Raw genomic sequence first — 27,563 nt, forward strand, 5'->3', positions numbered from 1 at the left:
GTTCTCGCAAAAAACCACGGTTTTAGTAATGCAGTAATGCAGCGTGCTTACGGGAAAGTAACAGCAATCTAATGACCTTTTTGCAATAGTAATCCCTTACTTTGCTCGTTACTTAAAGTAATCGGATTACAGTAACGCGTTACTTGTAACGCTGTCCATCTCTGGTGGACAGAGGTCACCAACTTTATGGAGTCAGTCACTACAACACTCTAAACTTCATGTGGTCTTCAGATTAGCTCATGAACAGTGTTTAGAGAGCTTCATGGAATGGGTTTCCATGGCTACGCAGTGTCACTAAGGCCTTACATAACCAGGCACAATGCAATACATAAGATGCAGAAAAGCACACTGACACTGTTGCAGTATTCATGCTTTCTGGATGAGAGATGAATTGTGCCGGTGTGAAGTTATTTTTCACAAGATGGCCTTGGCCCCTTAGTTCCGGTGAAATGTTTCAACACACCAAGACATTTTGGACAGTTTCATGCTCCTAGCTTTGTGGGAACAGTTTAGGGACAGCCCCTTCCTGGTCTAACATGATGGAGTGCCAGTGCACAAATTGGATGGGGGAATTTGGTGTGCAAGAACTTGACTGGCCTGCCAGAGTCCTGACCAAAACCTGATTAAACACCTTTGGAGTGAATTAGACTGTGAACCAGGCCTTCTCATCCAACAACATTGTCTGACCTTACAAATATATTTCTGGAAGAATGGTTGAAAATTCCCATAGATACATTCCTAAAACTTGTGTAAAGCCAGAACAGCTGAAGCTGTTATAGCTGCAAAGAGTGAGCTGACATCAGGCGTTACGAAAAATGTATATTAAAAGTATCTTGGTTTGTGTGAAATATGTTTTCTTTTAAAGGTTAACTTAACTCTGCCATCACTAATGCTGAACACAAGAAGGGAGAACACAAAGGGAAAAGTGCTGTCCTCATTTCACAGGACGATGTCCTGTAGGTATGAATCACGATTATTCTGAAGAAACTATCGTGTTAAAAATTGTATATGTGAATGTGACTTTTTTTAGAATAAAGAATAAATTAAACTCTTTACATTTCATGAAATCATAATGAAAGTGTTTATTGAATTAATACATCATACGTGGACAATTTAACAGTTAGTTCATATTTTATGAACACTGCCAAAAAGTTCCAAAAGAATGTGTCTTATTCAGCACTTTCACCCTGAAAAAAATAATGAAAGGTAAAATTATTCAACACATATTATCAACATTGAAACAATTCATTCTACATTGTAAATATAGTATCTACACTCTCTTCTCTCTTCAATTCACAGAAAATTATTAACATAAAGCTCTTATATCAAACAACTCCATTAAACAACGGTACATTTTTTGTAAAACAAATTAAATGAATTACCTTTCCAGCATCACGGCTCTTGGCTCTCAGTTTGTTGACCTGAGATTCAGCAATGTCAGCACGTTCCTGAGCTTCCTCCATCTCATGTTGGACCTTTCTCAGTCTGGACATGTGGGTGTTGGCCTGTTCCTCCTGTTCAGTGCAACAATATGTTTTATTTAAAAACATATCTGATCATATATGAGAGATATCTCAGTTATTAAGCTGTGAATTCCATATGTAAAAATCACAAAACATTTCACTCACAGCCTCCTCAGCCTGTCTCTTGTAAGCCTTGACTTTGAGCTGCAGCTTGTCCACCAGATCCTGAAGTCTGACCAAATTCTTCTTGTCCTCCTCAGTCTGCATAAACAACAAACTGTTACTGACGGCTGAAGAAGAAAGAATTTAGGAACTTAAATGTAATAGATGTTTAGGTAAATGTGTAATCACCTGGTAGGTGAGCTCCTTCACTCTCCTCTCATATTTGCGGACTCCTTTAACAGCATCAGCTCCACGTCTCTGCTCAGCTTCAACTTCAGCTTCCAGTTCACGGACCTTTAATGCCATTAAAAATAATCAGCTTTTAATAAATATTAAGAGTACAGAGAAGAAAATGGGTGGAGATCATGTGATGGAATCAAAGTGTTTTTTCTTTTTAAATATTTGAATAATAGTTCGAGAACAACATACCCTGGACTCCAGTTTCTGGAGCTGCTTCTTGCCACCCTTCATGGCGAGGTTCTCTGCCTCATCCAGACGGTGCTGCAGGTCCTTGACTGTGACCTCCAGGTTCTTCTTCATCCTTTCCAGGTGAGCACTGGTGTCCTGCTCCTTCTTCAGCTCCTCAGCCATCATGGCAGCCTGAAAGTATGGGTGGTGTTGGCATTATTGATCAAGCATGAACAAAATTTTTGAAAAGAAAAGAAGGCTTGTAAAGTACTAACTTACATCAGTGATAGCCTTTTTGGCCTTCTCCTCAGCATTTCTTGCTTCCTGAACTGCATCATCCACCTCACCCTGAACCTGGACAAGGTCAGCCTCCAGCTTCTTCTTGGTGTTCAAAAGACTGGTGTTCTGAATGAAAGAGAACAGTTTTAATGCTGTGATTCTCACTCTCTGATGTCTCAAAGTTCTTGTAAAGTAATGAATACCAACCTGAGAGTGAAGCAGTCCAACACGCTCGCTAGCATCAACCAACTCCTGCTCAGCTACTTTGCGTCCTCTCTCTGTCTGCTCCAGAGCGGCTCTCAGCTCCTCAATCTCAGCCACCATCAGACCATTTCTGCGCTCCACCATGGCGACCTGCTCCTTCATGTCTTCCTGTCCTCTGACTGCATCATCCAGGTGCAGCTGAGCATCCTGATGACAAACAAACAAAAGATATTATCATTGTTTGCTTGGAGGTTAATTAAAAATTCACACAAACACAAATGAACTACCAACTCACCTTGAGCTGTCCTTGGACATTCCTCAGTTGTTTCTGGGCCTCAGCAGCCTGTCTGTTGGCATGGCTCAACTGAATCTCCATCTCATTCAGGTCTCCCTCCATCTTCTTCTTGACTCTCAGGGCATCATTCCTGCTCCTGACCTCAGCATCAAGGGTGCTCTGCATGGAGTCAATCACCCTCTGGCTGTTCCTCTTGATCTGCTCCATCTCCTCGTCCTTCTCTGACAGCTTCCTGTCAATCTCACCTTTTACCTGGTTTAGCTCAAGCTGAACACGAAGGATCTTGGCCTCCTCGTGTTCCAGAGTTCCCTTTAAATAAAGGTTTATTTCAACATAAACTGGAGAAGGGATAGTTTTAGAAATGTAATTACAAACAAAGTACATTTTTATAAAATACATTACCTCAGCTTCCTCCAGAGCTGTCTGAATTTCAGACTTCTCAGTCTCAACAGTCTTCTTGGCCTTTTCCAGCTCATGGATGCTCTTTCCAGTCTCACCAATCTGCTCAGTCAGATCTGAGATCTCCTCTACAGAGCAAACACAGCCAAGAGTTTTAGTACTTGGAGCTGATATATGCAAATGTTTTGGCCACAACAAAAGCTGTATATGAATATAAACATTAGAATCATATCCATATGATCTATAGCAAGATAAGCATACGCTGCAGGTTCTTGTTCTCTCTCTTCATGGTCTCAAGATGATCCAGAGCCTCTTCATATGAGTTCTTCATCTTGAACAACTCAGTGCTGAGAGAACGAGCCTCCTTTTGGGCTCCTTCCAGCTCTGCCTGGCTCTCCTCATACTTCTGCTTCCATTCTGCCAGGACCTAGATTAATTAAAAATTAATTAATTAAATAATTAGTTGTTGTAATGGGTGTAATTTCTCCTTTGATGACAGAGGTTATGTTTAAAACTTTACCTTATCAAAGTTCCTCTGCTTCTTGTCAAGGTTGGCAGCCAGAGCATTAGCTCTCTCCACATCAATCATGAGGTCCTCCACCTCACCCTGCAGCCTCTGCTTGGTCTTCTCCAGTGAGGCACACTTGGAGTTCACAGCCTCAATGGATTCCTCAGCCTCCTGCAGGCGCTGGGCAAGCTTTTTCCTGTTGTTAAAAGAATTCTGTTTTTATTAAGGCTGAATTGGTTGGTTTTAAGTCTGAAAACCAATTTAAACAATGAAAGTATGGTGACTTACTTGGACTCCTCCAGCTCCTCGGTGCGCTGGATAGCATCAGTCTCATATTTGGATCGCCACTGAGCCACCTCACTGTTGGCCTTGGACATTCCTCGCTGCAGCTCAGCCTTGGCCTCCTGCTCCTCCTCAAACTGCTCTCTGAGCAGATCACAGTCATGACGTGCTGACTGAACAGCATGAGCCAGGGCATTCTTGGCCTGTTGAAGTGACAGTTGATTTCAGATTTCGATATTTTATTGTTGAAATCAATTTTAAAGTCTAATGCTGAGAGGATAACAAATTTAAGAGGTAAAACCTTAGAAAGAAATTAGAGGATTATCTGTCTCAGAGTTACTGAGTGTCTCTGTAACTGATTAAAACTTGTCTCTGTTTTTATTAGTAAGTGCTGAAATTTAACAGAAGAGAGAAAATATTTCAGACCTTCACTTCCTCCTCAACGTGTCTCTTCAGTTCCTCAATCTGCTGAGTGAAGGCCTGCTTGCCCCTTGTGAGCTGAGAAACAAGAGCTTCTTTCTCCTCAAGCTGGCGACTGAACTCACCTGTAGTTAACACACATGTATTAAGCCCAGTTTGTTTCATTTCACCCACTGATTGGTTGTAGTTTTAGGTACCTGTAAATGACAAATTTCCAGACACAGACTGTTTCTTTGTTATACATCACTTACCATTCTCTGTTTGAAGTCTCGCCTTCTGGGCATTAATGTCATTCAGCTGACGAACATTCTCATCATTTTTGGCTTTGAGTTCACTTAGTTGATCCTCAAGAGTCCTGCACATTTTCTCCAAGTTGCCCTGTCACCAAGTAATGCCATATCCATGTTAACAGTTAATGAGCTGCTTTGGCGGTCCTGAAATGTAAAAAAGAAAAAATCTGTTCTCTATAAATACTGTCCGCACCTTTGCTTTAGCAACAGCCTCCATGTTGCTGGAGAGGTCATCAATCTCCATCTTGTACTCGCTCTTCTCTTTCTCCAGCTTCTGTTTGACACGCTGGAGGTTGTCGATCTGCTCTCCGAGCTCTGCTACAGTGTCAGCCTGCTTCTTACGGAGAGCTGCTGCAGTAGCTTCATGCTGCAGAGTTGATTCCTCAAGATCACGACGCAGTTTCTGGAACTCAGCCTCTCGCTTCTTGTTCATCTCAATCTGAGCAGCTGTTGCTCCACCAGCTTCCTCGAGCCTCTCGCTGATCTCTTCAAGCTCCCTGGAGAGGTCGGCTCTCTGCTTCTCTACCTTAGCCCGAGCTGCCCTCTCAGCCTCAATCTCCTCTTCCAGCTCCTCAATACGAGCCTAGTTTGAAATTATTTGGATTTATCGATTAGAACCTAAACTAAACTAGGTTTTTGAATTATAATGAGCAATATTCTTTATGAAGACTGGTCGTTAGTGTTACCTGAAGTTCTTTAATCTTCTTCTGAAGTTGAGCACCAAGGGATTGTTCATCTTCAATTTTGCTGAGAAGTTGGCTGATTTCAAAGTCCTTCCTTGGTGTGGAAGAAGTATGGTTTTACGATCATAGTCCATATGATTATTGCAATGCAGTGTGTGTAAAGAAAATTATTTACAAAAAAAGCCCTACTTCTTGATTTTCTCATCAGACTGCTGCTTGTCATTCTCCAGATCCATTATGGATTCCTGGGCCAGTTTCAGATCTCCCTCCAGCTTCCTCTTGGCTCTCTCAAGGTCCATGCGGAGCTTCTTCTCTTGCTCCAGTGAACCCTCAAGCTATAAAGTCATGTCAGTTGATTCAAGTGGTTGGTATGACAATGATTTAGTACTAAAATTCTTTCCATAGAAAACAAAAAACAACAACGTAATTTTTATAGTTTTCTTACATCATCAACTTGCTGTTCCAGCTTTGTTTTGGACTTGGTCAGAGTGTTGACTTTGTCCTCCTCTGCCTGGAGATCATCCAGTGTTTGTTGATGGGCCTCTTGTAAGGCTTTCTTCTCCTTAGTCAACTTGGCAATTGACTCATCTTGAGATGCCATCTCCTCTGTCAGGTTTTTCACCTGAAACAATGTGAATACATTAAGTTTAATTTTGTTCGAGATTTTGCTGATTATTTGATCGTTTAACATGTATATTCAAAGAACAACATTACATGTTTTAATTGAACTAAGAATATAATCAAAATGAACTGAACCTTGTTTTCTGTGGCATGTTTCTCCTTCTCCACTTTGGCCAAGGTGAGCTCCAAGTCATCAATGTCCTTCTTCAGCTCAGAGCATTCATCCTCCAGCTTCCTCTTCTTAGCAGTCAGCTCAGCATTGATTTCCTCTTCATCCTCCAGTCTCTCACTTGTCTCTTTGAGTTTGGCCTCGAGCTGGATCTTGCTCTTAATGAGCCCCTCACACCTTTCTTCAGCATCGGAGAGATTGTCAACTTCCTATAATACATGTTGAACACACAAGTTAGATTATTTGTGAGTCACATTGTCCTAGTGTTTTCTTGATCGTACTTTTAGCTACACTTTTGTTTTAGCACATAAATAATCAGAGGATAAAATAAGCATGTGGCCTTTTCATATCTAAATTTAATATACATGAACTATAAGTGTAATATAAAATTTTCTCTACTACTTACTGCAGCCACTTGAAGTTGCAGGTCATTCTTCTCCTGCAGCAGGCTGACCATCTTCTCTTCCAGTTCCTTCTTCTTAGCCAGAGCAGCAGCCAGGTCTGTCTTCATCTTCTCATAGTTCTCCTTCATGTTCTGCAACTCCTTCTCAGTCTCAGCACTCTTCAGAAGAGGCTTGATTTTGAAGTATACTTTCAGCCATGGCCAGTTCTTGACATTCATGAAAGAACGGATGTTGTACTGGATGGTGTAGATAGATTCTCTAAAAACCAAACATGAGAGTGTTACTTTTAGTGTCGTAGGATCTTAATATGAGGAAGGAAATAAAAAAGAGAATACAATAGAGTTTAGTATGACAATGTTACCTCCTCTCCATCATCTTCACAAACTCTTTCCTCATGACATATCCTCTGCAGAGAGCCTGAGTCATGGTCACCAGCTCAGCCAGTTTCTCATCTCTCATCTCCTCAAGAGTGCCCAGCAGACCAGCTTTGAAGAACACCTATTTAATCATTGAAAACATAAGTACAAGTGCAAATGGACAGTGTTTTTTATACCCATTAATATAACAAAGTGTACCTTTGTGTGCCCAAACATGTACTGTGTGTGATCCACATCAATGGAGCCAAGCAGCTTCTCTGAAGCTTTCTTGTTGTCAATGAACTGTCCCTCAGGGATGACACTGGCATTCAACACTTTGTATCTTCAAGAGAGAATCATGTTGTTACTTAGATTTTTCTTTCACCATATTCAAGTTTCCCCTTTACAAAAACAATGAAACAAATTTTCCTTTCCAATATTGTAATGTGCTGTCACCTCTGCTTGAAGTCACCATAGAGGATTCTGCTGGGGAAACCCTTTCTGCAGATTCTGATGCCCTCCAGTACACCGTTACACCTCAGCTGGTGGATGACCAGGAAGTTCTCCATAAGGCCTGAGAGTCAGAAATGCATAATGTTTCAAATCTTTTCTATATTCTTACTGTCATTTTTACAGTTAATATTACTGTGGGGTACCTGGGGTCTTTGTCTCATTGGGAATCAGGCAACGGACAAAGTGAGGATGAGTGCTTCTTAAGTTGGTCATCAGCTTGGCCAGATTCTCCTGTAGATCAGCATCATTAAATAATAGGTTAATACTATTTAAAAATTTGCATTTAATTTATATATATATATATATATATATATATATATATATATATATATATATATATATATATATATATATATATATATATATATATATAATCTATACATACTCTGAAAAGAGCAGACACAGTCTGGAAGGAACCACCCTTCTTCTTGCCACCCTTCTTGCCACCACCACCAGCAGCCTCTGTTTTTGTAAGCAGTAAATTTCATTATTGGAATTGAAAAAATATTTTTCACTGTATAATTTTAGCCTGCAGTATGCACATTGTAGCTATCTGTACTGGACATGGGAGTTTGTGAGCACTTTTTTTTCTTACCTTCAGCTCCAGCATGGGCTGCGTACAGGAAGCCCAGCAGTTTGTTTGATGACTTCTGGTAGAGCTGAACAACTGAGTCATTCAGTGGGTCCTTGTTCTTGTCCAGCCAGCCAGTGATATTGTAGTCCACTGTACCAGCATAGTGAACCAGGGAGAAGTGTGCCTCAGCCTTGCCCTTTCCAGGCTTTGGTTTCTCAAATGCTTTGGTCTTGCCAAGATGCTGATCGTGCAGCTTGTTCTTGAACGTTGTGTCAGAGGCCTTAGGGAACATGCACTCCTCTTCAAGGATGGAGAAGATGCCCATTGGCTGAGAAAATATCATAAATTATATTAAAATTTCAAGGGAGGTAACATATGCAACCACATGTACATTTCTTCCATAGTAGCTGTTTACCTTCTCAATAAGCTCAATGCAGGCAGCCAAGTCCATACCAAAGTCAATGAACTCCCATATAATGCCTTCTTTCTTGTACTCCTCTTGCTCCAGGACAAACATGTGATGGTTGAAAAACTGTTGCAGTTTCTCATTGGTGAAGTTGATGCAGAGTTGCTCCAAGCTGTTGAACTGTAATAGTACAAACATGTCTAACTTCATGGCAATAAAGTCTTTAAAGTTTAAGAAATGTGGTGAAATGTTTCAAGTGCTCACATCAAAGATCTCAAACCCAGCGATATCCAGCACTCCAATGAAGAACTGTCTGGGCTGCTTTGTGTCCAGCATCTCATTGATACGGATAACCATCCACAAGAACATTTTCTCATAGATAGATTTGCACAGAGCCGAGACAGCATTGTTGACCTGGCAAACAAGAATTTATAATTATACAAAACCATATGAATACAGCTATAATGTTTATAATTATAATATGATTATACAAGTCTCCCTTTTATGAATTACCTGTGGGACGGTCTGACCTTTGGTCACCATCTCATTGCCAACCTTGACTCTTGGGTAGCACAAAGCTTTCAGCATATCAGCCGAGTTCAGGCCCAATAGGTACGCAATCTTGTCAGCCACTGTTGGATTAAAACAAATCATTATAATACCTAATAAATACAAATACTTCAAACATTTCTCCATTATAGAAATTTTTCACAATACCCTCGGTGCCATCAGGTTCAGCCTGCTCTTCACGCTGCTTCTGCTTGAATTTCATGTTGCCATGATGCATCACAGCACCAGTCAGCTTGTAGATGCTTAACTTCTCATCACCAGTAAAGCCCAAGATGTCAATAGCAGTCTGTAAGAAAAAAATGAAATCAGCTATCAATAAATAAAACAAAAGAAGATATTTATGGTTAAGTATAAGATTCTGTGTCAAATGTGATTTTACATCTGTTGCAATGAACTCCTCCACATCATCGATGCTCTTGACAGTGATTTCACCCTGACTGATCATTGGATAGTCATAAGGGTTAGTTGTGATCAGAAGAGCCTCTGAAAGGAGAAATGAAGTTAACTTGTTATTTTTTGCTTAGAATGTGATTTTAATGGTTTTAAAATTTAAATTTAGGTGTCCTGTCAACATACCCAGAAGCTCAGGCTTGTGGCCTGTCATCAGCTGATAGAAGATATGGTAGCTCCTCTCAGCAGACAACTGGAAGGTGACACGGGACTTCTCCAGCAGATCTAAGGACAACAGATTAATTTTGACACTGTAGACATGAGACATCACAGTCAAAACTGCAAAATGGATCATACATGCATTTATTTCCTTGGCTGTCATTGGGCGTGTTTGAAACTTTTTTCAGTTCTGTTGCTTTACTTATAACGTGCTTCACAGTATACCTTATTATACTTTAAATGTTCCGTGAAGTTGCAATATGTTCCTACTTATACTTACACACGATAACTGCTGGGTTACAGTATATAACTTATATATATAGCGTAACCACACTGTTCATGCATCCGTGTGTTCCACCACAACAGACAATATTACTTCTTCTGAAATTAAGTGACTCATCTCTTTATGTGCTGTAAAATAACTAAACAGATCTGTTACATAATATTTAGGGTTTTTTTTGGTTGGTTTGGGGGGGGGGGGGGGGGGGGGGCATTCTGGACCTATCAGTTTGATTCTCATTCCCCAGAGCTCGAATACATTTAAGTGACTAATTAAATATAATTTCTATCACAGATAATGGTAATTTACACTGTGGTTCAAACTTACATGTTTCAATATCAGCTGAAGACAGCTTGCCAGATGTGCCAAAGTGAATCCTGATGAATTTACCCTACAGGGGTAGATCTTTATTAATATTGCCTTTCATGAGAGCAAGTAGTAAAAAGCTCATTTACATTAACTCATTTTAATCACTTACAAATCGAGAGGAGTTGTCATTCCTCACAGTCTTGGCATTACCGTAGGCCTCCAACAGAGGGTTGGCAGCAACAATCTGATCCTCAAGAGAGCCCTGCAAGAATATATTGTTTTTATGTGAGCTGATCTTCCAAAATTGATTTTCTTTTTCTGTCACAAAGACTTTGACGCAGAATAAAGAATCTACCTGTATTTTGCCAGCTGCTGGCTCAGCCTTCTTAGCTCCAAGAGCTGCAATTGTTGCAAAGTACTGGATGACACGTTTGGTGTTGACAGTCTTTCCTGCACCGGATTCTCCACTGGGGTTTAGGGGACACATTGTTAAAATGCCTTTATATCGTTTTTATATATTTTGCATACAGTTTTTATTATACTCACGTAATCAGGACAGACTGGTTCTCACGATCTAAAAGAAAAACATATAAGCATGTCTTGAATAATCTTAGTATTCATTTATTTCCTATCACTTATAAGTAGCTATGTGGTAAGAAGCAATTTTTTTCACGCAATGATTAATGGTCATCTCTTTAAGTAGAAGTCCTAAATGCATTTAAAGGCTTTAATAGGGAATTGAGCTTACCAGTGAGCATAAACTGATAGGCATTGTCAGAGATGGAGAAGATGTGGGGTGGAGCCTCAATCCTCTTCTTTCCTCTGTATGCTCCTACACATGTAGCATCATATACAGGAAGCCACTTGTAGGGATTGACGACAACGCAGAACAACCCAGAGTAGGTCTGTATCATAGACAATAAATATCATTTAAACATTTACAGATCAGCATGATACTTTCCTCTCACACACAGCAATGTGAAAACTTACGTAGATCATCCATGATGCATAACGCTCTTTGAGGTTAAACAACACAGATGGCTCATTAAGGTGGGTCATCATGGCCATGTCCTCCATCTTATCAAACTTTGGAGGGTTCCTAGGGTGGATTTCATCCTCCTTTACAGTGACCGTCTGAATAGAAAATTAAGATCACTTAGAAAAAATCAGCTTTCAAAGTTTGGCACTATATATTTGACAAATAGATAAAGTACATTGATAATTCATCTACCTTTCCGTCGTCTGTCTCAACAGTGGCTTTACCACCCTCCTTCTTGGTAAGTTTCCCCTTGACATACATCTCATCAGGAACAGTCACAAAGAAGGCCGTCTTGGCATCAAATGGAGCAGTCTGGGCCTCAATCCTCTCCTTTTCTGGCTTGCGTAGGTAAATGGCCGCCGCGCCATACTGCGCCATCTCCGCGTCTGTGCTCATGGTGGCACTTTACTAAAGACTGAAAATATGATGGATTGACACATAAATCATTTACTGTACTTATTATACAAACCATAATTAACATCCATTCTTTTTGATTCGTGGATTTTACCTCAGCTGATGCAAACAGAACTTCCTTGGTATCCTGTGTATGTCAAGGTGCTATAAAATAAGTAAACGTATATCAATGGACATTTTACTCTTTAATTTAAGAATCCATTCAAAAAGTAAAATTTTCAGTGTCAAAAAAAAATTTAATAACTGAACACTTAAAAATGTAAAATATAAACTTAATGAGAGCATATAATACACAGTAGATAAAACATGGTAGCTGAATCCTTTACTGTACTCACCCGTCTTAGATGCCTGTCAGTTAGAGCAAATGTCCAGAGCTGCTGCTTTTATAGACAACGGCTCTGCTTCCTCAGCATTCACACTCTCCTTAGTTTGGTCATGAATGTCTGACACCTTGCTTCTTGATACTGATATGGTCAAAAATAAATGAATTGTTTTGATCCATTTTCCACATATGTAATCCCTCTTTTCTAATACAACATACTTTCAAATATAAACAATTCAGCTGTATTCCTTAGTGAAAAAAATATTGCCAATGTATTGTGGTTTATTTGGTATATTTATTTAAGTGATTATGCTCCTAAATATGGAAAATGTAAGAAATGTTAACAATATAGTTAGTGGTAAATTAAAATAGTGCTCTGCATGGTTTTGGGATTATTCATTCTAATAACTTTTGAAGATAAATGGATATTAATTTGATACAGTTTATACTAAGCTTGTGTGTGTGTCCAACTATCTTTGATATTTTGATAGCCAGTTTTAAACTTCTAGTGCCACTGGTGTATAGTTACAGGACATAAAAATCATCAGATTTTTATGTCCTGTATGTATCCTGTGTGTTATATATAGCTACCGGGAACATAATATTAAAAAATGTATTACTATAAAATAATTTGTTATAAATACATTTAATTTCTGTGTGGATAGAAGTGAACGTACAGCTTTTAGCTTACAATTTTGATAAACTAATTAAATGATATATTCTTACAGGAAGGGAAAATCTGGGATCATAGAAAGGATTAGCTTTTATTTCTAAAGCTTGCTCAAACTTGACTTAATGTTTGCTGTCTTTCTAGCAGAACATGAGATACTATCATGGTCAAAAATAAATCCAGCAAAGGACAGGAGGAGTGGTTTGTGGTTGGCACAAAAGACAGATATATTTATTTTTCAACAACACAGAAGTACCCACAAGTACCTATACCTATTGGTAAGGTAAGTCCATGGTCAAATATCAAATGCAGTATGTTGTGTGTTTTCACTGTAATTCCAAGGGCCAGTAGAATTGCAACAAAACTGCAGAGCAGACACACAGCATTACAACCAAAAATGGAAACACTTTTTGATCTGCTTTTTATTTAGCCCAGTGCTTTGCTAGGTGTACAGTATTAAGTGTCTTACTTCTTACTTACTAATATCTTAATACTTTTGTGAAAATACTATCGTAGTCCATATCGAGTCATAGATGAGTTTCTTTTGCTTGGACTTCTATCTGGACGAGTGCACTGAAATTTCTTAATTACAATGGAGCTACTAACTCTCTCTCATTAGAGAGAGCTAGTGATGAGTACTGTCTGATCACTTAGACATCTATGGATGCCACTAACATGCACAAAATCCCCCAATTTAATTGACAGTTCTACACATGAAGTCTCTGTGATCCCTTCACCATTCACAAAGCCTTAAACTCTAATGAGACAAGGATAAGATCCCTTTACTATGATGAATGACAAATCAAGTACTCTGCCCAAACGAGAGGTCTGACAACATTATCCGTGGCTTCTCCAGAACCTTTCACACATGTCTCAAGTGCTCAGGATGAAGTCATTTGCAAAAAGCACAGAGTGTCAAATGGTGGGCATCATCCTCAGCCTCTCTGGTAGGGTCTATGCCAGCATGCTGCAGAGTGTGTCTTTTAGTTGAACCTTTAATTAAGGAGGAACAATGCAGTTTTTATCCTAGTCATGGAACACTGGACCTGGTACTTCTTGCTATTCTTTTTATCCACATCACTTCATTATTATTTTCTTTTGTCACACCTTGCTATCCTGTTGTAGAGGTGAATAAAGTGTCAGGCAGGAACATGAGTTTGAACCTGGAAATCAAAAGGATGATTCTGAATGTTGTCAGTACATATGCCCCACAAGTTGGATGTCAGTTAGAAAAGAAAAAGAATTCTGGAGTAAGTTGGGTAAAGTGGTAGAGAGTGTTCCTGGGGAGAGAGTGGTGATTGTATCAGACTCTGACAAATAAAAATGGAAAGGGCTGTTGTGAACAGATATTTCAAGGAGAGGGATGACCATAGGGTGACATTAAAGAGCAGAGGAAATGTCCAGCTCAAAATTTCAAATCCTCTTCTACTCTTCATTTTACTTTGGGGATTGATGGTCCCCACAAGTATAGTAGTATGCCAATTTTCTGTCCTCACAAAAATGTCTAAACATGTACACACACACACACACACACACACACACACACACACACACACACACACACACACACACACACACACACACGCGTGTATAGATAGATGTGCTGTGGGGGAGATATCAGATTTTGTTAGAGGTCTGTCCACATTTTCAGTTGAGGTAAGCTGTACTGCATGATCCGAAATAGAAAGTAGAAAGGCACCACCAATTGTGGCCTTATATGTGAGTGAGCATTACAGTATTATATCAGTGACACTGTTTTATGGTGACTTGCACTGCCTTAAACTCAATTTGTATTTTTACAAGCGAACTGGATTTTGGTCCGTCTTTTTTACTGCTTTGCCTTTCTCAAAAGTAAATGTATACCAGAGTTGTATATATAGAGCAGTGCAGCTACAAATACTATCCTGAAAAAATATGTGATGTTATTATGGCAGTTGTTGAATATACCTATTAAAGTTTGGTAATAAGATTAATTTGGACATTTTAATATAAACACATATATACAGCTCTGTCTGAAGGAATATTTTTATAACTGTAAATAGATTGGATGTAAAAAGTCAATCTCAGGCATTATCAGTTTTTGACTGTGAATTTATGGTAATATTTAGCCTAAAATGTTTAACCTGCTAAAGATGCAAAATGGCATATTGTTCTACAGAGAATTTTTTAATTACCCACCCAAAGCACTGAATTCAATTGTTTCAAAAACTTCCATGGCAACACATGCTTAAAATCAAGCACCTAGGCATGCAGTCTTCTTCTCCAATCATTTATTGCAGAACGGGTCTCTCTCAGGAGCTCAGTGAATTCCGACATGGCAGCATTATAGAATACCACCTGTGCAACAAGTCCAGTAGTGAAAATTCCTTGTTACTAAATATTCTACATTCAACTGTTAGTGGTGTTATAATGAAGTGGAAGTGAATAGGAACCACAGCAACCAGCCGTGTATTGGTAAGCCACATAAATTGATAAAGCAGGGTCTCACATAGTGCACAGAGGTCACCAACTTTCTGGAGTCAGTCACTACAACACTCTAAACTTCATGTGGTCTTCAGATTAGCTCATGAACAGTGTTTATAGAGCTTCATGGAATGGGTTTCCATGGCTACGCAGTTGCACTAAAGCCTTACATAACCAGGCACAATGCAATACATAAGATGCAGAAAAGCACACTGACACTGTGGCAGTATTCATGTTTTCTGGATAAGAGATGAATCGCGCCGGTGTGAAGTTATTTTTCACGAAATGGCCTTGGCCCCTTAGTTCCGGTGAAATGTTTCAACACACCAAGACATTTTGGACAGTTTCATGCTCCTAGCTTTGTGGGAACAGTTTAGGGACAGCCCCTTCCTGGTCTAACATGATGGAGTGCCAGTGCACAAATTGGATGGGGGAATTTGGTGTGCAAGAACTTGACTGGCCTGCCAGAGTCCTGACCAAAACCTGATTAAACACCTTTGGAGTGAGTTAGACTGTGAACCAGGCCTTCTCATCCAACAACATTGTCTGACCTTACAAATATATTTCTGGAAGAATGGTTTTCTTTTAAAGGTTAACTTAACTCTGCCATCACTAATGCTGAACACAAGAAGGGAGAACACAAAGGGAAAAGTGCTGTCCTCATTTCACAGGACGATGTCCTGTAGGTATGAATCACGATTATTCTGAAGAAACTATCGTGTTAAAAATTGTATATGTGAATGTGACTTTTTTTAGAATAAAGAATAAATTAAACTCTTTACATTTCATGAAATCATAATGAAAGTGTTTATTGAATTAATACATCATACGTGGACAATTTAACAGTTAGTTCATATTTTATGAACACTGCCAAAAAGTTCCAAAAGAATGTGTCTTATTCAGCACTTTCACCCTGAAAAAAATAATGAAAGGTAAAATTATTCAACACATATTATCAACATTGAAACAATTCATTCTACATTGTAAATATAGTATCTACACTCTCTTCAATTCACAGAAAATTATTAACATAAAGCTCTTATATCAAACAACTCCATTAAACAACGGTACATTTTTTCGTAAAACAAATTACATGAATTACCTTTCCAGCATCACGGCTCTTGGCTCTCAGTTTGTTGACCTGAGATTCAGCAATGTCAGCACGTTCCTGAGCTTCCTCCATCTCATGTTGGACCTTTCTCAGTCTGGACATGTGGGTGTTGGCCTGTTCCTCCTGTTCAGTGCAACAATATGTTTTATTTAAAAACATATCTGATCATATATGAGAGATATCTCAGTTATTAAGCTGTGAATTCCATATGTAAAAATCACAAAACATTTCACTCACAGCCTCCTCAGCCTGTCTCTTGTAAGCCTTGACTTTGAGCTGCAGCTTGTCCACCAGATCCTGAAGTCTGACCAAATTCTTCTTGTCCTCCTCAGTCTGCATAAACAACAAACTGTTACTGATGGCTGAAGAAGAAAGAATTTAGGAACTTAAATGTAATAGATGTTTAGGTAAATGTGTAATCACCTGGTAGGTGAGCTCCTTCACTCTCCTCTCATATTTGCGGACTCCTTTAACAGCATCAGCTCCACGTCTCTGCTCAGCTTCAACTTCAGTTTCTAGTTCACGGACCTTTAATGCCATGATAAGTAATCAGCTTTTAATAAATATTAAGAGTAGAAAGAAAATGGGTGGAGATCATGTGATGGCATCAAAGTGTTTATTTAATACTTGAATAATAACTATATATGCATATATATATGCAGTACATACCCTGGACTCCAGTTTCTGGAGCTGCTTCTTGCCACCCTTCATGGCGAGGTTCTCTGCCTCATCCAGACGGTGCTGCAGGTCCTTGACTGTGACCTCCAGGTTCTTCTTCATCCTCTCCAGGTGAGCACTGGTGTCCTGCTCCTTCTTCAGCTCCTCAGCCATCATGGCAGCCTGAAAGTATGGGTGGTGTTGGCATTATTGATCAAGCATGAACAAAAATTTTGAAAAGAAAAGAAGGCTTGTAAAGTACTAACTTACATCAGTGATAGCCTTTTTGGCCTTCTCCTCAGCATTTCTTGCTTCCTGAACTGCATCATCCACCTCACCCTGAACCTGGACAAGGTCAGCCTCCAGCTTCTTCTTGGTGTTCAAAAGACTGGTGTTCTGAATGAAAAAGAAACCGTTTTAATGATGTGATTCTCACTCTCTGATGTGTCAAAGTTCTTGTAAAGTAATGAATACCAACCTGAGAGTGAAGCAGTCCAACACGCTCACTAGCATCAACCAACTCCTGCTCAGCTACTTTGCGTCCTCTCTCTGTCTGCTCCAGAGCGGCTCTCAGCTCCTCAATCTCAGCCACCATCAGACCATTTCTGCGCTCCACCATGGCGACCTGCTCCTTCATGTCTTCCTGTCCTCTGACTGCATCATCCAGGTGCAGCTGAGCATCCTGATGACAAACAAACAAAAGATATTATCATTGTTTGCTTGGAGGTTAATTAAAAATTCACACAAACACAAATGAACTACCAACTCACCTTGAGCTGTCCTTGGACATTCCTCAGTTGTTTCTGGGCCTCAGCAGCCTGTCTGTTGGCATGGCTCAACTGAATCTCCATCTCATTCAGGTCTCCCTCCATCTTCTTCTTGACTCTCAGGGCATCATTCCTGCTCCTGACCTCAGCATCAAGGGTGCTCTGCATGGAGTCAATCACCCTCTGGCTGTTCCTCTTGATCTGCTCCATCTCCTCGTCCTTCTCTGACAGCTTCCTGTCAATCTCACCTTTTACCTGGTTTAGCTCAAGCTGAACACGAAGGATCTTGGCCTCCTCGTGTTCCAGAGTTCCCTTTAAATAAAGGTTTATTTCAACATAAACTGGAGAAGGGATAGTTTTAGAAATGTAATTACAAACAAAGTACATTTTTATAAAATACATTACCTCAGCTTCCTCCAGAGCTGTCTGAATTTCAGACTTCTCAGTCTCAACAGTCTTCTTGGCCTTTTCCAGCTCATGGATGCTCTTTCCAGTCTCACCAATCTGCTCAGTCAGATCTGAGATCTCCTCTACAGAGCAAACACAGCCAAGAGTTTTAGTACTTGGAGCTGATATATGCAAATGTTTTGGCCACAACAAAAGCTGTAAATGAATATAAACATTAGAATCATATCCATATGATCTATAGCAAGATAAGCATACGCTGCAGGTTCTTGTTCTCTCTCTTCATGGTCTCAAGATGATCCAGAGCCTCTTCATATGAGTTCTTCATCTTGAACAACTCAGTGCTGAGAGAACGAGCCTCCTTTTGGGCTCCTTCCAGCTCTGCCTGGCTCTCCTCATACTTCTGCTTCCATTCTGCCAGGACCTAGATTAATTAAAAATTAATTAATTAAATAATTAGTTGTTGAAATGGGTGTAATTCTCCTTTGATGACAGAGGTTATGTTTAAAACTTTACTTTATCAAAGTTCCTCTGCTTCTTGTCAAGGTTGGCAGCCAGAGAATTAGCTCTCTCCACATCAATCATGAGGTCCTCCACCTCACCCTGCAGCCTCTGCTTGGTCTTCTCCAGTGAGGCACACTTGGAGTTCACAGCCTCAATGGATTCCTCAGCCTCCTGCAGGCGCTGGGCAAGCTTTTTCCTGTTGTTAAAAGAATTCTGTTTTTATTAAGGCTGAATTGGTTGGTTTTAAGTCTGAAAACCAATTTAAACAATGAAAGTATGGTGACTTACTTGGCCTCCTCCAGCTCCTCAGTTCGCTGGATAGCATCAGTCTCATATTTGGATCGCCACTGAGCCACCTCACTGTTGGCCTTGGACATTCCTCGCTGCAGCTCAGCCTTGGCCTCCTGCTCCTCCTCAAACTGCTCTCTGAGCAGATCACAGTCATGACGTGCTGACTGAACAGCATGAGCCAGGGCATTCTTGGCCTGTTGAAGTGACAGTTGATTTCAGATTTCGATATTTTATTGTTGAAATCAATTTTAAAGTCTAATGCTGAGAGGATAACAAATTTAAGAGGTAAAACCTAAGAAAGATATTAGAGGATTATCTGTCTCAGAGTTACTGAGTGTCTCTGTAACTGATTAAAACTTGTCTGTTTTTATTAGTAAGTGCTGAAATTTAAAAGAAGAGAGAAAATATTTCAGACCTTCACTTCCTCCTCAACGTGTCTCTTCAGTTCCTCAATCTGCTGAGTGAAGGCCTGCTTGCCCCTTGTGAGCTGAGAAACAAGAGCTTCTTTCTCCTCAAGCTGGCGACTGAACTCACCTGTAGTTAACACACATGTATTAAGCCCAGTTTGTTTCATTTCACCCACTGATTGGTTGTAGTTTTAGGTACCTGTAAATGACAAATTTCCAGACACAGACTGTTTCTTTGTTATACATCACTTACCATTCTCTGTTTGAAGTCTCGCCTTCTGGGCATTAATGTCATTCAGCTGACGAACATTCTCATCATTTTTGGCTTTGAGTTCACTTAGTTGATCCTCAAGAGTCCTGCACATTTTCTCCAAGTTGCCCTGTCACCAAGTAATGCCATATCCATGTTAACAGTTAATGAGCTGCTTTGGCGGTCCTGAAATGTAAAAAAGAAAAAATCTGTTCTCTATAAATACTGTCCGCACCTTTGCTTTAGCAACAGCCTCCATGTTGCTGGAGAGGTCATCAATCTCCATCTTGTACTCGCTCTTCTCTTTCTCCAGCTTCTGTTTGACACGCTGGAGGTTGTCGATCTGCTCTCCGAGCTCTGCAACAGTGTCAGCCTGCTTCTTACGGAGAGCTGCTGCAGTAGCTTCATGCTGCAGAGTTGATTCCTCAAGATCACGACGCAGTTTCTGGAACTCAGCCTCTCGCTTCTTGTTCATCTCAATCTGAGCAGCTGTTGCTCCACCAGCTTCCTCGAGCCTCTCGCTGATCTCTTCAAGCTCCCTGGAGAGGTCGGCTCTCTGCTTCTCTACCTTAGCCCGAGCTGCCCTCTCAGCCTCAATCTCCTCTTCCAGCTCCTCAATACGAGCCTAGTTTGAAATTATTTGGATTTATCGATTAGAACCTGAACTAAAGTAGGTTTTTGACTTATAATGAACAATATTCTTTATGAACACTGGTCATTAGTGTTACCTGAAGTTCTTTAATCTTCTTCTGAAGTTGAGCACCAAGGGATTGTTCATCTTCAATTTTGCTGAGAAGTTGGCTGATTTCAAAGTCCTTCCTTGGTGTGGAAGAAGTATGGTTTTACGATCATAGTCCATATGATTATTGCAATGCAGTGTGTGTAAAGAAAATTATTTACAAAAAAAGCCCTACTTCTTGATTTTCTCATCAGACTGCTGCTTGTCATTCTCCAGATCCATTATGGATTCCTGGGCCAGTTTCAGATCTCCCTCCAGCTTCCTCTTGGCTCTCTCAAGGTCCATGCGGAGCTTCTTCTCTTGCTCCAGTGAACCCTCAAGCTATAAAGTCATGTCAGTTGATTCAAGTGGTTGGAAAGACAATGATTCAGCACTAAAATTCTTTCCATAAAAAACAAAAACAAACACATCATTATTATAGTTTTCTTACATCATCAACTTGCTGTTCCAGCTTTGTTTTGGACTTGGTCAGAGTGTTGACTTTGTCCTCCTCTGCCTGGAGATCATCCAGTGTTTGCTGATGGGCCTCTTGTAAGGCTTTCTTCTCCTTAGTCAACTTGGCAATTGACTCATCTTGAGATGCCATCTCCTCTGTCAGGTTTTTCACCTGAAACAATGTGAATACATTAAGTTTAATTTTGTTTGAGATTTTGCTGATTATTTGAACGTTTAACATATATATTCAAAGAACAACATTATATGTTTTAATTGAACTAAGAATATAATCAAAATGAACTGAACCTTGTTTTCTGTGGCATGTTTCTCCTTCTCCACTTTGGCCAAGGTGAGCTCCAAGTCATCAATGTCCTTCTTCAGCTCAGAGCATTCATCCTCCAGCTTCCTCTTCTTAGCAGTCAGCTCAGCATTGATTTCCTCTTCATCCTCCAGTCTCTCACTTGTCTCTTTGAGTTTGGCCTCGAGCTGGATCTTGCTCTTAATGAGCCCCTCACACCTTTCTTCAGCATCAGAGAGATTGTCAACTTCCTATAATACATGTTGAACACACAAGTTAGATTATTTGTGAGTCACATTGTCCTAGTGTTTTCTTGATCGTACTTTTAGCTACACTTTTGTTTTAGCACATAAATAATCAGAGGATAAAATAAGCATGTGGCCTTTTCATATCTAAATTTAATATACATGAACTATAAGTGTAATATAAAATTTTCTCTACTACTTACTGCAGCCACTTGAAGTTGCAGGTCATTCTTCTCCTGCAGCAGGCCGACCATCTTCTCTTCCAGTTCCTTCTTCTTGGCCAGAGCAGTAGCCAGGTCTGTCTTCATCTTCTCATAGTTCTCCTTCATGTTCTGCAACTCCTTCTCAGTCTCAGCACTCTTCAGAAGAGGCTTGATCTTGAAGTATACTTTCAGCCATGGCCAGTTCTTGACATTCATGAAAGAACGGATGTTGTACTGGATGGTGTAGATAGATTCTCTAAAAACCAAACATGAGAGTGTTACTTTTAGTGTCGTTGGGTCTTAATATGAGAAAGGAAATACAAAAGAGAATACAATAGAGTTTAGTATGACAATGTTACCTCCTCTCCATCATCTTCACAAACTCTTTCCTCATGACGTATCCTCTGCAGAGAGCCTGAGTCATGGTCACCAGCTCAGCCAGTTTCTCATCTCTCATCTCCTCAAGAGTGCCCAGCAGACCAGCTTTGAAGAACACCTATTTAATCATTGAAAACATATGTATACGTGGATATTGAGAGTTTTTTTTAAAAATGTCTATTAATATAACAAAGTGTACCTTTGTGTGCCCAAACATGTACTGTGTGTGATCCACATCAATGGAGCCAAGCAGCTTCTCTGAAGCTTTCTTGTTGTCAATGAACTGTCCCTCAGGGATGACACTGGCATTCAACACTTTGTATCTTCAAGAGAAAATCATGTTGTTACTTAGATTTTTCTTTCACCATATTCAAGTTTGTCCTTTACAACAACCATGAATTCATTTTTCCTTTCCAATATTGTAATGTGCTGTCACCTCTGCTTGAAGTCACCATAGAGGATTCTGCTGGGGAAACCCTTTCTGCAGATTCTGATGCCCTCCAGTACACCGTTACACCTCAGCTGGTGGATGACCAGGAAGTTCTCCATAAGGCCTGAGAGTCAGAAATGCATAATGTTTCAAATCTTTTCTATATTCTTACTGTCATTTTTGCAGTTAATATTACTGTGGGGTACCTGGGGTCTTTGTCTCATTGGGAATCAGGCAACGGACAAAGTGAGGATGAGTGCTTCTTAAGTTGGTCATCAGCTTGGCCAGATTCTCCTGTAGATCAGCATCATTAGATAATAGGTTAATACTATTTAAAAATTTGCATTTAATTTATATATACACATATATATATATATATAAATCTATACATACTCTGAAAAGAGCAGACACAGTCTGGAAGGAACCACCCTTCTTCTTACCACCCTTCTTGCCACCACCAGCAGCCTCTGTTTTCATAAACAGTAAATTTCATTATTGGAATTGAAAAAATATTTTTCACAGTATAAATTTATCCTGCAGTATGCACATTGTAGCTATCTGTACTGGACACGCTAGCTTGTGAGCACTTTTGTTTCTTACCATCAGCTCCAGCATGGGCTGCGTAAAGGAAGCACATTAGTTTGTTTGCAGACTTCTGGTAGAGCTGAACAACTGAGTCATTCAGTGGGTCCTTGTTCTTGTCCAGCCAGCCAGTGATATTATAGTCCACTGTACCAGCATAGTGAACCAGGGAGAAGTGTGCCTCAGCCTTGCCCTTTCCAGGCTTTGGTTTCTCAAATGCTTTGGTCTTGCCAAGATGCTGATCGTGCAGCTTGTTCTTGAAAGTTGTGTCAGAGGCCTTGGGGAACATGCACTCCTCTTCAAGGATGGAGAAGATGCCCATTGGCTGAGAAAATATCATAAATTATATTAAAATTTCAAGGGAGGTAACATATGCAACCACATGTACATTTCTTCCAGAGCAGCTGTTTACCTTCTCAATAAGCTCAATGCAGGCAGCCAAGTCCATACCAAAGTCAATGAACTCCCATATAATGCCTTCTTTCTTGTACTCCTCTTGCTCCAGGACAAACATGTGATGGTTGAAAAACTGTTGCAGTTTCTCATTGGTGAAGTTGATGCAGAGTTGCTCCAAGCTGTTGAACTGTAATAGTACAAACATGTCTAACTTCATGGCAATAAAGTCTTTAAAGTTTAAGAAATGTGGTGAAATGTTTCAAGTGCTCACATCAAAGATCTCAAACCCAGCGATATCCAGCACTCCAATGAAGAACTGTCTGGGCTGCTTTGTGTCCAGCATCTCATTGATACGGATAACCATCCACAAGAACATTTTCTCATAGATAGATTTGCACAGAGCCGAGACAGCATTGTTGACCTGGCAAACAAGAATTTATAATTATACAAAACCATATGAATACAGCTATAATGTTTATAATTATAATATGATTATACAAGTCTCCCTTTTATGAATTACCTGTGGGACGGTCTGACCTTTGGTCACCATCTCATTGCCAACCTTGACTCTTGGGTAGCACAAAGCTTTCAGCATATCAGCCGAGTTCAGGCCCAGTAGGTACGCAATCTTGTCAGCCACTGTTGGATTAAAACAAATCATTATAATACCTAATAAATACAAATACTTCAAACATTTCTCCATTATAGAAATATTTCACAATACCCTCGGTGCCATCAGGTTCAGCCTGCTCTTCACGCTGCTTCTGCTTGAATTTCATGTTGCCATGATGCATCACAGCACCAGTCAGCTTGTAGATGCTTAACTTCTCTTCAGCAGTAAAGCCCAAGATGTCAATAGCAGTCTGTAAGAAAAAAATGAAATCAGCTATCAATAAATAAAACAAAAGAAGATATTTATGGTTAAGTATAAGATTCTGTGTCAAATGTGATTTTACATCTGTTGCAATGAACTCCTCCACATCATCGATGCTCTTGACAGTGATTTCTCCCTGACTGATCATTGGATAGTCATAAGGGTTAGTTGTGATCAGAAGAGCCTCTGAAAGGAGAAATGAAGTTAACTTGTTTTTTGCTTAGAATGTGATTTTAATGGTTTTAAATTTTAAATTTAGGTGTCCTGTCAACATACCCAGAAGCTCAGGCTTGTGGCCTGTCATCAGCTGATAGAAGATATGGTAGCTCCTCTCAGCAGACAACTGGAAGGTGACACGGGACTTCTCCAGCAGATCTAAGGACAACAGATTAATTTTGACACTGTAGACATGAGACATCACAGTCAAAACTGCAAAATGGATCATGCATGCATTCATTTCCTTGGCTGTCATTGGGCGTGTTTGAAACTTTTTTCAGTTCTGTTGCTTTACTTATAACGTGCTTCACAGTATACCTTATTATACTTTAAATGTTCCGTGAAGTTGCAATATGTTCCTACTTATACTTACACACGATAACTGCTGGGTTACAGTATATAACTTATATATATAGCGTAACCACACTGTTCATGCATCCGTGTGTTCCACCACAACAGACAATATTACTTCTTCTGAAATTAAGTGACTCATATTCTTATGTGCTGTAAAATAACTAAACAGATCTGTTACATAATATTTAGGGGTTTTTTTGGTTGGTTTGGGGGGGGGGGGCATTCTGGACTTATCAGTTTGATTCTCATTCCCCAGAGCTTGAATACATTTAAGTGACTAATTAAATATAATTTCTGTCACAGATAATGGTAATTTGCACTGTGGTTCAAACTTACATGTTTCAATATCAGCTGAAGACAGCTTGCCAGATGTGCCAAAGTGAATCCTGATGAATTTACCCTACAGGGGTAGATCTTTATTAATATTGCCTTTCATGAGAGCAAGTAGTAAAAAGCTCATTTACATTAACTCGTTTTAATCACTTACAAAACGAGAGGAGTTGTCATTCCTCACAGTCTTGGCATTACCGTAGGCCTCCAACAGAGGGTTGGCAGCAACAATCTGATCCTCAAGAGAGCCCTGCAAGAATATATTGTGTTTATGTGAGCTGATCTTCCAAAATTGATTTTCTTTTTCTGTCACAAAGACGTTGATGCAGAATAAAAAATCTACCTGCATTTTGCCAGGTGTTGGCTCAGCCTTCTTAGCTCCAAGAGCTGCAATTGTTGCAAAGTACTGGATGACACGTTTGGTGTTGACAGTCTTTCCTGCACCGGATTCTCCACTGGGGTTTATGGGACACATTGTTAAAATGCCTTTATATCGTTTTTATATATTTTGCATACAGTTTTTATTATACTCACGTAATCAGGACAGACTGGTTCTCACGATCTAAAAGAAAAACATATAAGCATGTCTTGAATAATCTTAGGATTCATTTATTTCCAATCACTTATAAGTAGTAATGTGGTAAGAAGCAATTTTTTTCACGCAATGATTAATGGTCATCTCTTTAAGTAGAAGTCCTAAATGCATTTAAAGTCTTTAATAGAGAATTGAGCTTACCAGTGAGCATGAACTGATAGGCATTGTCAGAGATGGAGAAGATGTGGGGTGGAGCCTCAATCCTCTTCTTTCCTCTGTATGCTGCTACACATGTAGCATCATATACAGGAAGCCACTTGTAGGGATTGACGACAACGCAGAACAACCCAGAGTAGGTCTGTATCATAGACAATAAATATCATTTAAACATTTACAGATCAGCATGATACTTTCCTCTCACACACAGCAATGTGAAAACTTACGTAGATCATCCATGATGCATAACGCTCTTTGAGGTTAAACAACACAGATGGCTCATTAAGGTGGGTCATCATGGCCATGTCCTCCATCTTATCAAACTTTGGAGGGTTTCTAGCGTGGATTTCATCCTCCTTTACAGTGACCGTCTGAATAGAAAATTAAGATCACTTAGAAAAAATCAGCTTTCAAAGTTTGGCACTATATATTTGACAAATAGATAAAGTACATTGATAATTCATCTACCTTTCCGTCGTCTGTCTCAACAGTGGCTTTACCACCCTCCTTCTTGGTAAGTTTCCCCTTGACATACATCTCATCAGGAACAGTCACAAAGAAGGCCGTCTTGGCATCAAATGGAGCAGTCTGGGCCTCAATCCTCTCCTTTTCTGGCTTGCGTAGGTAAATGGACGCCGCGCCATACTGCGCCATCTCCGCGTCTGTGCTCATGGTGGCACTTTACTAAAGACTGAAAATATGATGGATTGACACATAAATCATTTACTGTACTTATTATACAAACCATAATTAACATCCATTCTTTTTGATTCGTGGATTTTACCTCAGCTGATGCAAACAGAAATTCCTTGGTATCCTGTGTATGTCAAGGTGCTATAAAATAAGTAAACGTATATCAATGGACATTTTACTCTTCAGTTTAAGAATCCATTCAAAAAGTAAAATTTTCAGTGTCAAAAAAAAATTTAATAACTGAACACTTAAAAATGGAAAATATAAACTTAATGAGAGCATATAATACACAGTAGATAAAACATGGTAGCTGAATCCTTTACTGTACTCACCCGTCTTAGATGCCCGTCAGTTAGAGCAAATCTTCAGAGCTGCTGCTTTTATAAACAACGACTGCTTCCTCAGCATTTACACTCTCCTTAGTTTGGTCATGAATGTCTGACACCTTGCTTCTTGATACTGATATGGTCAAAAATAAATGAATTGTTTTGATCCATTTTCCACATATGTAATCCCTCTTTTCTAATACAACATACTTTCAAATATAAACAATTCAGCTGTATTCCTTAGTGAAAAAAATATTGCCAATGTATTGTGGTTTATTTGGTATATTTCTTTAAGTGATTATGCTCCTAAATATGGAAAATGTAAGAAATGTTAACAATATAGTTAGTGTTAAATTAAAATAGTGCTCTGCATGGTTTTGGGATTATTCATTCTAATAACTTTTGAAGATAAATGGATATTAATTTGATACAGTTTATAGTAAGCTTATCTGTGTGTCCAACTATCTTTGATATTTTGATAGCCAGTTTTAAACTTCTAGTGCCACTGGTGTATAATTACAGGACATAAAAATCATCAGACTTTCTGTTATTGCCAGAAGGGTGTTATATATAGCTACTGGGAACATAATATTAAAAAATTTATTACTATAAAATAATTTGTTATAAATACATTTCATTTCTGTGTGGATAGAAGTGAACGTACAGCTTTTAGCTTACAATTTTGATAAACTAATTAAATGATATATTCTTACAGGAAGGGAAAATCTGGGATCATAGCAAGGATTAGCTTTTATTTCTAAAGCTTGCACAAACTTGGCTTAATGTTTGCTATCTTTCTAGCAGAACAT

At 39.4% G+C, this 27,563-nt stretch overlaps 1 protein-coding gene across 1 annotated transcript; it reads right to left on the minus strand.

Annotated features, from left to right (window-relative positions):
* Positions 1-1,067: 1,067 nt before the first annotated feature.
* LOC146711596 (uncharacterized) lies at positions 1,068-26,794 on the minus strand. Its single transcript, XM_085452967.1, has 77 exons — positions 26,761-26,794; positions 26,520-26,569; positions 26,204-26,426; positions 25,963-26,106; positions 25,721-25,877; positions 25,519-25,546; positions 25,142-25,439; positions 24,991-25,054; positions 24,361-24,459; positions 24,167-24,270; positions 23,935-24,073; positions 23,731-23,849; positions 23,482-23,631; positions 23,227-23,397; positions 22,833-23,139; positions 22,626-22,699; positions 22,439-22,526; positions 22,239-22,356; positions 22,002-22,125; positions 21,784-21,920; positions 21,425-21,680; positions 20,985-21,227; positions 20,674-20,850; positions 20,419-20,564; positions 20,233-20,323; positions 19,740-20,129; positions 19,508-19,634; positions 19,263-19,381; positions 18,845-19,041; positions 18,569-18,752; positions 18,311-18,476; positions 18,053-18,177; positions 17,651-17,959; positions 17,359-17,562; positions 17,151-17,276; positions 16,893-17,063; positions 16,647-16,751; positions 16,461-16,556; positions 16,215-16,346; positions 11,436-11,648; positions 11,195-11,338; positions 10,953-11,109; positions 10,751-10,778; positions 10,374-10,671; positions 10,223-10,286; positions 9,583-9,681; positions 9,386-9,489; positions 9,154-9,292; positions 8,950-9,068; positions 8,701-8,850; positions 8,446-8,616; positions 8,052-8,358; positions 7,842-7,918; positions 7,600-7,687; positions 7,400-7,517; positions 7,163-7,286; positions 6,949-7,085; positions 6,590-6,845; positions 6,150-6,392; positions 5,839-6,015; positions 5,583-5,728; positions 5,397-5,487; positions 4,904-5,293; positions 4,672-4,798; positions 4,427-4,545; positions 4,007-4,203; positions 3,731-3,914; positions 3,472-3,637; positions 3,214-3,338; positions 2,812-3,120; positions 2,520-2,723; positions 2,313-2,438; positions 2,055-2,225; positions 1,815-1,919; positions 1,629-1,724; positions 1,383-1,514; positions 1,068-1,187 (listed from the first exon to the last, which is right to left on the minus strand). Exons 3-77 carry the CDS (start codon positions 26,405-26,407, stop codon positions 1,170-1,172), a joined length of 11,808 nt encoding a protein of 3,935 aa, XP_085309093.1. The 5' UTR covers positions 26,408-26,426; positions 26,520-26,569; positions 26,761-26,794; the 3' UTR covers positions 1,068-1,169.
* Positions 26,795-27,563: the final 769 nt, after the last annotated feature.

Source organism: Copadichromis virginalis, linkage group LG4 (genome assembly GCF_057382275.1).
Source record: "Copadichromis virginalis isolate Kocher_CV1m ecotype Utaka linkage group LG4, C_Virginalis_male_GT1.1, whole genome shotgun sequence".
In the NCBI taxonomy this organism is placed as follows: Eukaryota; Metazoa; Chordata; class Actinopteri; order Cichliformes; family Cichlidae; genus Copadichromis; species Copadichromis virginalis.

What these genes read in the sequence shown, in the direction of transcription:
- LOC146711596 (XM_085452967.1), bottom strand. Translation starts at nt 26,407, where the DNA reads ATGAGCACAGACGCGGAGATGGCGCAGTATGGCGCGGCGTCCATTTAC. An exon ending in AGAGCCGTGATGCTGGAAAG is followed by an intron (nt 11,649 to 16,214) that starts GTAATTCATGTA and finishes AGTCTTTAGTAA; the next exon opens with AGTGCCACCATGAGCACAGA. An exon ending in CTATCAGTTTATGCTCACTG is followed by an intron (nt 10,779 to 10,952) that starts GTAAGCTCAATT and finishes TTTTTCTTTTAG; the next exon opens with ATCGTGAGAACCAGTCTGTC.